The sequence below is a fragment of the Rhagoletis pomonella genome, unplaced genomic scaffold (assembly GCF_013731165.1).
Source record: "Rhagoletis pomonella isolate Grant_MI unplaced genomic scaffold, Rhpom_1.0 Rhpom_scaffold_00002, whole genome shotgun sequence".
Taxonomy (NCBI): domain Eukaryota; kingdom Metazoa; phylum Arthropoda; class Insecta; order Diptera; family Tephritidae; genus Rhagoletis; species Rhagoletis pomonella.
Window position 1 is genome coordinate 112,631,439 of NW_023458556.1, and position 12,698 is coordinate 112,644,136.

Here is a 12,698-nt window from a genome sequence, read left to right on the forward strand (position 1 = left end):
TAACGGGTGATTTTTTTGAGGTTAGGATTTTCATGCATTAGTATTTGACAGATCACGTGGGATTTCAGACATGGTGTCAAAGAGAAAGATGCTCAGTATGCTTTGAAATTTCATCATGAATAGACTTACTAACGAGCAACGCTTGCAAATCATTGAATTTTATTACCAAAATCAGTGTTCGGTTCGAAATGTGTTTCGCGCTTTACGTCCGATTTATGGTCTACATAATCGACCAAGTGAGCAAACAATTAATGCGATTGTGACCAAGTTTCGCACTCAGTTTACTTTATTGGACCAACCACACGAATGCGTACAGTGCGTACAGAAGAGAATATTGCGTCTGTTTCTGAGAGTGTTGCTGAAGACCGTGAAATGTCGATTCGTCGCCGTTCGCAGCAATTGGGTTTGTGTTATTCGACCACATGGAAGATTTTACGCAAAGATCTTGGTGTAAAACCGTATAAAATACAGCTCGTGCAAGAACTGAAGCCGAACGATCTGCCACAACGTCGAATTTTCAGTGAATGGGCCCTAGAAAAGTTGGCAGAAAATCCGCTTTTTTATCGACAAATTTTGTTCAGCGATGAGGCTCATTTCTGGTTGAATGGCTTCGTAAATAAGCAAAATTGCCGCATTTGGAGTGAAGAGCAACCAGAAGCCGTTCAAGAACTGCCCATGCATCCCGAAAAATGCACTGTTTGGTGTGGTTTGTACGCTGGTGGAATCATTGGACCGTATTTTTTCAAAGATGCTGTTGGACGCAACGTTACGGTGAATGGCGATCGCTATCGTTCGATGCTAACAAACTTTTTGTTGCCAAAAATGGAAGAACTGAACTTGGTTGACATGTGGTTTCAACAAGATGGCGCTACATGCCACACAGCTCGCGATTCTATGGCCATTTTGAGGGAAAACTTCGGAGAACAATTCATCTCAAGAAATGGACCGGTAAGTTGGCCACCAAGATCATGCGATTTGACGCCTTTAGACTATTTTTTGTGGGGCTACGTCAAGTCTAAAGTCTACAGAAATAAGCCAGCAACTATTCCAGCTTTGGAAGACAACATTTCCGAAGAAATTCGGGCTATTCCGGCCGAAATGCTCGAAAAAGTTGCCCAAAATTGGACTTTCCGAATGGACCACCTAAGACGCAGCCGCGGTCAACATTTAAATGAAATTATCTTCAAAAAGTAAATGTCATGGACCAATCTAACGTTTCAAATAAAGAACCGATGAGATTTTGCAAATTTTATGCGTTTTTTTTAAAAAAAAAGTTATCAAGCTCTTAAAAAATCACCCGTTATATACATATGTATACATACAATACATGAAGGGAGTTTTTGTTAACGGCATCAGATCTGCACCGATTATTCGATTTTCAAAACTGAGGTGCCAAATTAAAGGGCATAGCCTCTAGATGTATGTACCTTAAGCCATAGGGTTGCCACCTTTTTTTAAATTATAAATTCTGCACCGTTCGTTGTATTAAAACAGAAGAGGTGCCAAATGAAAGGGCTAGGCCTGTAGATGTGCAAGAAGGTCTCAGTTTTTTGAATAGGGTTACCACCTACTTCTAAAATCATAAAACTCACACCGTTCGTTGTATTAAAATAGAAGAGGTGACAAATAGAAGAGCTGGGCCTGTAGATGTGCAAGAAGGTCTCAGTTTTTTTAATACTACCACCTACTTCTAAAATCATAAGACTTACACCGTTCACGTAATTTAAAAAAGGTGCCATCTGTCTCTCCCTCGCTAGGGCAGGCACCTTGCCGTTGGTGCGGGGGCTTAGCTGAATCGCCGACCAGCCCCTTTCTGGTCTGGGGCATCGTTGACGCGCTCGTCGCTTCTGCGCTGCCTTTTCTCCAGACTTGGGCCGCCGGTGAACGGTGACCAAGAACTGCCACCTCCTAATCCAGGGTGTGACGCGACACCGTGCCTATTGGACGGTTTGCGGCCAGGAGGGTATAAACCGGCTGTAGTATAACGGCGCCTCTTCGATACCGGGCCGCATCGAGGAGTAACGGTGGCCTTACCGCGACATGGGGCGCTGGCGCGGCGGACCAGATAAGATCCCCTTGAACAAGGTTGACTGCTGAGCTCGCCTCGTACGAACAAGATGATTACAACTAAACAAACAAAAGCAACAAAAACAACAACAGCAAAAACAGCAAAGCAAGCGCAAAAACAGCGACAGCGACAGCTACAACGTCAGCTACAGCCACAGCTGCAACTATTGCTGCAACAGCAGCAACAGCGTTAACAGCAACAACTACAGCAACAGCAACTGCTGCGGACACAGCAGCAACAGCGCAAGGAACAGCAACGGCCACGCACGGCAGTAACATGCTGGGCGGGGGTAAAGGCACCAGGCTCAGGGGAAGCTTCCTTGAGAGCCTGACCGAAGAAGAGGCTGGCCTCTTCATTGAACACGCCAGGGAAGAAGAGAAGCCAAGCACCAGCAGGGGCGGCGTGGATCAGCCGCAGCGCCTTTCGGAAGGCCTCAAGGGAGCAGATGCATCACTCCCGAAAAACAGGTATCGCTCTGCTAGCAGGCAGCGGACTGAAGGTCGGCGTCGCCCCAGGAGTCGTGACCGCTCCGAGAGTCGTTGCCGGTCCAGAGGCCGGCGTCGCTCGGAGAGCAGGCATCGCTCCAGCAGCAGGCACCGTTCCGGAAGTAGGCACTGTAGGTCTCCCAGTCGGACCTCCACAGCGTCACATGATTCAGGGTGGCATGTAAAGGAGAGCAAGAAACGCAGTCGCATGTGCAGACCTCCTCCACTACCCCCCTCCGGTCAACCGGGAGCCCTTGACGACCACCATCGAGCTGGCCTTGGTGGGTCGGGGGTCAAGTAGTATCTTCGGTACCTTCGGCAGGGGAAATCTGCTAATGAATCCCGCACTATGGCGGAAGTACGGCAGGAGGTGGAGCGCGAGGAACGTGAGCGCGAAGAGCGCAAGCGCAGAGGCAATAGGGCTGCTACCGCTGTTAGGCAGCATGGCAGCAACTCAGGTGAACTACCCGCGCCTGCTGATAGGCAGAGAGGCGGGGAACAGCAACAGAGACCCGCGCCTGCTGAAAAGCAGAGAGGCGGGCAACAGCAACAGAGATCCGCGCCTGGTGAAAAGCAGAGAGGCGGGCAACATCAGCAGAGACCCGCGCCCGCCTATTGGCGGAGAGGCGGGGAACCCAAAGGTAACCCATCAGCAACTTCCACAGGTCCAGCAAAGCGAACCAGCTTATAGGTTACACCACCGGAGCCACCGTCCCCCAAGCGACAGCGGGGGCCTACACCCCCTCAGACAGAGTCTAGGGGCCTGGATGGGTCTGCGGGCCAAGGTCAGCCTCAGGGAGGAACCACTCAGCAGCCCAGCTATTCTGATGCTCTCAAAGGCATCCGGGTGGCTATGCTGCCCTGTGATTACCCTGCAGCTGCTCTATGCCCTGAGGACCTAACCAGACTCCAGGGTGTGATTATGGACGAGGTCCTAAAAGGGTGGAGGCACCCTCTGGTGTGCTGTGGAGTGTTCTTCATATCAGGCATGCTCCTTGTGGACTGCAAGGATGAGCGGACTGCAGCCTGGCTGGCAGAAAAGGCACCGGCTATTGAAGGGTGGAAGGGACCCGAGCTATGCACGAAAGGGGGGGAGGACATCCCGCCGGTGCACACGATCTCGGTGTTCTTCCCTAGATGCGCCGAGAAATCGGCTGAGTATGTGCTGGCGCTTATTCAGGCCCAGAACGAGGGTGTCCACATGGCTGCGTGGAAGGTGGTGTCGTGCGACGCTCAGGACAACGGGCTCAGGCTCAACCTGGGCATCGACGAGGCGTCGTACGTCAGAATAAAGGGAGCCGGATTCCACATAAATTTCCTGTACAGCTAGGTCTCGGAGAGGCCGTGGCGGCAAAAGACGACAGGCAGCAAGGAGTCAGAGTCGCAAGACATGTGTGTTGACGCGGCAACTGACTCCACTGCGGCCCCAGCGACAGAGTCGACCACGGCCCCACCAGTCAACTCGCTGTCAGAACAGGCACTGGCACTAGCCAACCACACAATAGAACCGGCATAGGTACCAGCTCCGGTGAGTTCCGGGACAAAAGCCCTCGACTACGTGAAGGCACCAGCAGTAGAGGTAGCCCAGGTCAATCTGCATCACGCGGTGGCCGCCTCGGCGGTCATTGCGAGCAGGTTTGCCACGGAAGACCTGGGCATACTGCTAATACAGGAACCGTGGACCTACAGAGGCCAGGTGAGGAGCCTTAACCACAATAACAATAAGGTACTTTGGGACCTCTCTTGCGAGAGGCCCAGAGCGTGTGTAGTGCTGAAAAATAATATTAATTATTTCTGAATTACAGAGTTTCTTACACAGGACCTGGTAGCAGTCCAGACTACCTTGAAGGTTGATGGCAGGGAGTTGGAGCTGGTCTTGGCTGCATCCTACTTTCCGGGGGACAACGCCAACGTGCCGCCCCTTGAGGTACAGCAGCTTCTGGAATCCTGCCGCAGGAAAAGACTTCCTGTCATTTTAGGCTGTGATGCAAACGCCCACAATATGGAGTGGGGCAGCTCGGACACTAACCGTAGGGGTGAGTGCCTTTTAAAATATATTAATAAGTGTAGACCTGAGCATTTACAATGTCGGCAATGAACCAACGTTCATTACTAGGGTCAGAGAGGAAGTTCTTGACATCACGATCAGCAACAGACTGGCCAGTCCTCTGATCGGCCAGTGGAAAGTCTCATCTGAGCCTTCACTGTCGGATCACAGGATTGTCCGGTTTGCACTGGGAGCTGCTTGTCAGACAGGTTACCATAAGAGAAACCCCAGGAAAACAAACTGGGCCAAATATGAAGAGGTACTTAGACTGAACCTACCAAGAATAGAGGTACAGGGAAGAAAGGTAGATTGTATGGCGTTAGAGGACAGGGTTAATAGGCCGAACGGCACAATCTTAGATGCCTTTACGTCCAGCTGTCCCGTGTCAAAGCCTAAGGGGAAGGCTCAGCCTCCCTGGTGGTCACGGGAACTCTCGGTTCTTAGGAGAGAGGTTCGCAGACTGTTCAACAGGGCAAAGCGCACTGGGAACTGGGAGGAATACTCAGTCAGTCTGACAAAGTACAATAAGGAGATCAGAAAGGCCAAGCGTAGCAGCTTCAGGACCTTTAGTGAAAACATTGCATCCACTCCTGCAGCTGCTAGGCTTCATAAAGCTTTGGCAAGGGACAACACAGGCACGAGATTGACAATAAGGCTACCTAATGGGACCTTTTCAGGTACGGAACAGGAAAGGGCACTCGCCCTGTTGTCGGCCCACTTTCCGGACGCCATTCCCACCACTGAGGAAGCTATGTTCCGTACGTACAGGCCATCCCCACCGGACTGGATGCTGGCTAAGAGCCTTATAACCCTGAAAACAGTGCGGTGGGCTTTGGACTCCTTCCAACGGTACAAGGCCCCTGGGGTGGATGGTATATGTGCAATGTTGCTGAAGCAGGGTGGAGAGCTCTTACTTCCACATCTTGTGGATGTTATGAGGGACAGTCTAGCGCTGGCCCACATTCCCATGGTGTGGCAAAGGGCCAGGGTCATCTTTATCCCGAAGGTAGGTAAGAGAGATTACTCTCTTGCCAAGTAATTTAGGCCGATAAGTCTCACATCCTTTATGTTGAAGGCCATGGAGAAAATTATTGACCATGAGATCAGGTTTAACGCTCTGAAACAGACCCCTCTGCATTCCAACCAGCACGCGTACAGGGTGGGTAGATCCACGGACACTGCGCTGTATGCCTTAACGGAGGAAATACAAGGGGCATTTGAGTGTGATGAGGTGGTGCTCTGTGCCTTCCTCGATATCGAGGGGGCCTTTGATAATGCCTCCTATTCGGGAGTTGACAGAGCTCTTGAGAAACATAACGTTCAGCCAACCATCCGGCGTTGGATAGCAAGGTAAACTGCAGACCAGGATAGCCGAAACTGAAGTCGGTGACAGCGTTGTTCAAATACAAACAACAAAAGGGTGCCCGCAAGGGGGAGTATTATCTCCTCTACTGTGGAAGAACTCCTACAGCTACTCACTAACGAGGGCGTTCGATGCCAAGGGTATGCAGACGACATAGTGATTATTGCTAGAGGGAAGTTCGCTAGTACTCTCTGTGACATCGTCCAAAGAGGTCTTAACCTTGCAAAAAGGTGGTGCGCAGACGTAGGCTTAAATATCAATCCCTCCAAGACAGCTATAGTCCCCTTCACCTAGAAACGAAATCTTCAGGGGATGGGGAACCTGACCCTGGACGGGGTCGCAATCAATGTCGCGACAGAGTTTAAGTATCTGGGGCTTACCCTGGACTCCAAGCATCTGTGGAAGACCCCTGTTGATGCGGTCACCTCCAAGGCCACGAGAGCGATGATGGTGTGCAAACGTCTGGCGGGCAAATCCTGGGGTGCACTCTGAGGATCCTCAGATAGATGTACACCATGATAGTGAGACCTATAGTAACTTACGGTGCGGTGGTTTGGAATTCCGGGACTACATTAGTAACGGTGAGGCAGACCCTCTCTAAACTTCAACGTCTGGCATGTGTGTGCATTACGGGAGCAATGCGCACATGCCCGACGGCAGCGCAGGAGGTAATGCTGGAACTCGAGCCACTGCACCTCTTAGTTGAACAGGTTGCAAAGCGAACCCTCCTTAACTTTGCTAGGGAGGGCTTCGGAAAAGGCAAGGTGTTATCATCTAGGAACAGGGACAAGGTACCCAGCTCCCCCTGGCTCTTTTCCCCAGGGACGATATCAACAGACAGGTTATCTTCAAAAGGAGTTTCAGGACTTACACTTACAGCAAGGTGACCTGGTGTGCCTCTATTATGGAAAGGCACATACAGGCGAGCACAATACAGTGGTACGTTGACGGCTCCAAAACACCTGCGGGGATTGGAGCAGGCGGGTAAGGCCCCAGGCTGAAGCTTTCGGTGCCCCTGGAAACCTTCCCAAGCATCTTTCAAGCGGAGGTCTATGCCATCAATTTGTGCGCTGAGATCAACATGAGTAGGAATTATAGGAATGAAAGGATACTTATACTAAGTGATAGTCAGGCGGCACTTATGGTTCTCTCATCATTCGAGATCAAGTCCTCCTTGGTTTTTGGAATGTGTCGAGAGGCTTAATGCTCTGGCGGAGGTCAATGATATCCAACTAATGTGGGTACCAGGGCACATGGGGGTTGCAGGAAATGAGGAGGCTGATCACCTGGCCAGATAAGCCGCTTCCTCGACCCTGATAGGACCTGAGCCCTTTCTGGCAGTGGGGCCAAGTACCATAAAGGATATGCTCAGAAGGGACATTTGCAAACTGAGGGAACTGCATTGGCGTGACACCATGGGTCAACTTCAGGCGAAAAGCTTATTAGGAGGTTTCAATCTGACAAGATACAGGCTACTCATGAATTTTCCAAAGGACAAACTGAGGGTAATTACAGGATTTTTAACTGGCCACTGTAGGCTAAGAGGGCATCATGGTGTATTGAGACATTGAACGGTGCGGACGTGTTATTTTTCGCTCCGTGTTTTTTTTGTTCATAATTGCTTAGTTTGCAAATCATAAATAATTACTGCCTATAATTATTTTGAGACAGTGACTCTTTGCGAATTTAAATTGTAAATTTAAATTCTATTCTAATAATTTATTTATATTTAATAAGTAAATTTATAAATTAGTCTCCATTATGCCGTGTGTGTGTGGACAAAAGGTTGATCGTACTCAACGAACAGTGATGTGTGCTAAGTGCAATGACCTCTTTCACTTGGACTGTGTCAACGTGTCAGTGATGGATCTCGATTTTCTGCTTGCATCCAATAAACATTTTTATTGTAACTTTTGCTGGGCTGAGAGTCGTGCTTCTACAATTACACCGCCCCCAACCACTCAACCTACGTCAAACTTTGAAAAAGGGAGTGCAAGTGAGAAAACAGGTGACAAACAAGTAACTTTGCTTTGTATAGCTAGTGACATTGCTACTCTTCGTTCAGAAAATGTTCAAATTCTCACGATAATAAATGCTCTTAAAAGTGATAATACTTTGCTTATGCAAAAATGTGATCTCTTATCTGCCGAGATTAGCTCTCTCCGTATGCTAATTGATGGTAAACATAATGCTAATGGTCTAAGCGGAAACAATAACAAACATAACAAACATATGACTAACGAAACTGGAAACTCAGTGAATAACAAAAAACCTGTTTCTGCTACAACAACAAAAAAACCTGCTAATAAATCTAAAAAGACAAACAAAGGCAGTAAATCTAGTGCTGCTACGAAATCAAACAAATCTGACTCATCACAGAATACGAACTCCGAAGAGTTATCAAAAACAAATAACAACAATAACAATTTGGCAGACACCAACGACTTGCCACTACCTGCACCACCGAATGATTCGCCCGGTAACGCTACCAACATAAACGATGCAAACAAGCCCGCGCAGAATAGGACTACCGAAGTGTTATCAGCACAGAATATGAACACCGATGAGTTATCAAAAACAAATAACAATAATAATTTGGCAGACACTAATGACTTGCTACTACCTGCACCACCGAATGATTCGCCCGGTATCGCTTCCAACATAAACGATGCAAACAAGCCCGCGCAGAATACGAATACCGAAGTGTCATCAGCACAGAATGCGAATACCGAAGAGTTACCAAAAACAAACAACAACGATAATAATAACATAAACGATGCAAACACCCCCACGGATGCTAATGTCGCTGCTTATGCTAATCGGGTTTCTGCCCCAGTGAATGCTTCTAAAGTTACAAAATCAACTGTATACAAACCCAGGAATCCGTCCACTATTGTTGTTGGAAGTAACTTTAATGTAAATCTTGACTTAGCCGTTCGTCTGAAATGGTTACATCTGTCGTCCTTTAAGCCGTCTGTTAATGCTAGCGATATTATCGACTTTGTGTCGAGAACAACAAACATTTCTCCATCTTTTTTTCACTGCCATAAACTTATTAAGAAGGGCATAGATCCATCATCGTTAGTAAGATGCAATTTTAAACTTGGGATCTCGCCTACTATTTATAGCAAGTTGTTTGACCCATCTATATGGCCATCGGATGTCAAAGTTAAACCCTTCCGTTTTTTTCACAAGGGAAAGGGGGCAAAGGGCAATCAGTAGCTAAACAGGCTAACCTTTCTTCTAATAGCACTCTAAACATTTACTTTCAAAATGTTTCTGGTATGAGAACTAAAGCTAAAGATATATTCCTAGCCTCATCACGTTATGAATACGATGTGTATGTCATTGTCGAAACCTGGCTTAACGACGATTTTTTTGATGCCGAGTTTTTTAGCCCAATCTTATACCATACGTATCGAAAGATAGAGATCCCATCAAAACTGGATGTTTAAGAGGTGGTGGCGTCTTAATTGCTGTAAGGCGTTCACTCCTCTCTTCTTTTGTCCAGCTCTCTAACAGTGACTCTCTTCTAGACCAACTTTGTGTTTCTATATGCGGCCCATCTGGTAATCTGTTTATCTGTGCGTCGTATATTCCGCCTGACAGTATCGACTCGTTGTACTGCGCCCACGTATATAACATTCTCGACACTTACGAAAATAATGTAAATAGCCATTTCTGCATTTTGGGTGACTTTAATCTAAATAAGGTTGGTTGGTCAAAATTGCACAATGATGTAATTTTAACTCCAACAAATGTTAATTATGCGCATGAAATAAATTTTTTAGATACCCTTTTTAGTTGTAACCTTATTCAGATTAACTCTTATGCGAATATGCTAAACAATATATTAGATCTCATATTTGTTGATGATAATTTAATTTCTAATTTGACGGAGTGTCAATTTCCCATTTCTAAGTCGGTTATGCACCATGTGCCGCTATCTTTGACCTTAGAATTTGTAGACTTTGTCCCTATAGACCGAACTCCTCAAAACATTCAATCGTTTAATCTCAAAAATGCAAATTTTGAGTTACTCAACTCGAGCATATCGCAAGTTGATTGGGAGTCTAGTTTCTCTGGTAAAACCGCTGCCGAATGTTTCGACATCTTTCTGCTTGAACTGTCTGATGTATTTAGTAGAAATCTGTCTCTGCTTCCGGTTAAAAAACATAGATTACCTTGGTACAATTCTAGGTTAAAAAAGTTGAAAAACCAAAGGAACAAATTTTTTAAGAAGTACAAAGCAACTAACGATATATTATTTAGAGAAAGATATCTATTTTATATGAGAGAGTTCAATGTACTCGATAAATTTTTATACAACAAATACATTCTGCACTGCGAGAATGAATTGAAAGAAAATCCGAAATCTTTTTGGAACTATGTACGTTCAAAAAAGGGTTCTGGTAATATTCCCACCTGTGTTAAATATAATGGAGTTTCCTCAAATAACTTAGTTGATTCCGTAAATCTTTTTGCTGATTTTTTCAAATCTAACTTTGTTGTTGACTCTGATTCTACGGCTAACAGCCTTTTTATCGGTACACCCAAATCCCTGGACTTTGGGTCAATGTCTATATCCGAAACAGATATTATTAATGGAATATCGTCCTTACAATCTTCATCGAAAAAGGATATTGATGGTTTGTGTTCATTTTTATTCAAAAAATGTAGCTATTCCCTTAGTGTTCCGTTATGCCATATCTTCAATGTTTCGCTATCCACCGGAACTTTCATTGATCGGTGGAAATTGGCGTCGATCACTCCAATATTCAAGTCAGGCCATAGAAATGAGGTAAAAAATTACAGGCCAATCTCTAAATTGTCTACTTGCTCCAAACTTTTTGAGAAAGTAGTCAAGGAAAAGTTAGCATTTGCGATCAAAAGTTTAATCGATCCATGCCAGCATGGTTTTGTTGCAGGGCGATCGACTACAACTAATCTTGCTGTATTCTCTCATTTCTGTGTTTCTGCTTTTAAAGACGGATGTCAAGTTGATACAATTTACACCGATTTCTCTAAAGCGTTTGACACAGTATCCCACAAAATACTGTTGTCAAAACTGGAAAACTTAGGTTTCCACTCCGTTTTTTTGTTGTGGCTTAAGTCATATCTCACTGATAGAATCTCTTTCGTCCAAATTGAGTCTGTGAAGTCTTACAACTTTCTTGCAACCTCAGGTGTGCCACAAGGTAGTATTCTTGGTCCCATCTTATTTATAATTTTCATCAATGATGTTGGCTTGCACCTAAAGCACACAAATTATCTATTGTATGCAGATGATTTAAAACTGTTCAGCAGGATCTCTTCTGAATCGGACGCCCTGCTTTTGCAGGAAGATCTGAATGCTCTTAACGCTTGGGCTATTCAAAATAAATTGTGCCTCAATGGTAGTAAGTGCTGCCACATAACGTTCTCCAAGTCTATGAATGCGCGTGCGTCTACATATTCGGTTTCTAATGTAGCTCTTGCATCGGTTCGGGAATTTCGTGATTTGGGAGTAATTTTTGACTCTTCCTTCACTTTTGTTAACCATGTCAACCATATTATACCGAAAGCATATTCTAACTTGGCCTTTCTTCGACGCTATGCGAAGGACTTCAAAGACCCCTATACTAGGAAAATTTTGTTTAATTCTTTAGTGCGATCAAAATTAGAGTATGGCTCGGTTATATGGAATCCCATGTATAAAACACACTCTGTTAGAATTGAAAGAGTTCAACGCAAATTCACACGATTTGCTGTTCAACCTCTCAATTTTATTAGTCCTCTGCCACCCTATCCTGCCAGGTGTATGTTAATTAATGTTCAGCCGCTCGATATTAGGCGAGCTGTTCAAAATCTAATGTTTATCTTTGACATAATTTCCGGTGCCATTGATTGTTCAGCTCTTCTTGGACAGATATGTTTTAATATCCCCAATAGAGCTCTACGCTCTACTAATATTTTTTATATTGGTATTCTGAGATCGAATTATCTCAAATTTGCCCCACTTATAAGAGGGCTCAACGAGTTAAATCGCATCTGCAGAATTATTGATCTCGATTTCGCAATGTCAAGGTCCCATTTCAAGGCAGATATTGAATCTTACTACCGAGATAATCCGCCATTGATTTAATATTTTATTAGTTTTAAGTTTAAGTTTAAGGAATCTGTAAATCTAGTCAGTAAGGCTTTTTGCCATTGACTTAATAAATGAATTGAATTGAATTGAATTGAATGTATAAACTAGGTATCTGGTCCAGCGACCTGTGCCGCTTCTGCGATGCCGCCAGGGAAACTCCCCTACACCTTCTTGTAGAGTGTGAGACCGTGGCGCGCAGGAGGCTTAGGAGCATAGGGTACGTCTGGCCAAGAGAGGAGCACATACACTCACTGTCCCCGGGGTCTGGGGCTGGTTGAGGAGTTGTGATGAGCTAGGGGCACAATAGACCCCCCCGGTCGCAGTGCCTTACCCAACCAACTATCTATCTATCTATCTAAACGGGCTTTATCTAAAGATCTGCAAGAAAGAACGTCTTATTTTTTTCAAAAGTGTTGCCGCCTAATAAATTTTTATTTTTGGGAAGAGCATCAGATTTACACCGTTCTGTCGCGTTTCCAAATGAGATGTCTGATGAAAAATATTGACTTACAGACCTGTTTTAGTATAACTAAAACTTAAAAAACTAAAACTTAAAAAACTAAAACAGGTCTGTAAGTCAATATTTTTCATCTGACATCTCATTT

At 45.4% G+C, this 12,698-nt stretch overlaps 1 protein-coding gene across 1 annotated transcript in view; it reads left to right on the plus strand.

Moving 5' to 3' along the window:
• Positions 1–10,202, plus strand: part of LOC118757091 (probable serine/threonine-protein kinase dyrk1) — a 63,074-nt gene extending 52,872 nt beyond the window's left edge. Inside the window, exons 3-5 of the mRNA XM_036491829.1 lie at positions 8,343–8,879; positions 9,784–10,098; positions 10,164–10,202. Coding sequence (XP_036347722.1) covers positions 8,343–8,879; positions 9,784–10,098; positions 10,164–10,202 — 891 coding nt within the window. The remainder of the gene's footprint in view (positions 1–8,342; positions 8,880–9,783; positions 10,099–10,163) is intronic.
• Positions 10,203–12,698: the final 2,496 nt, after the last annotated feature.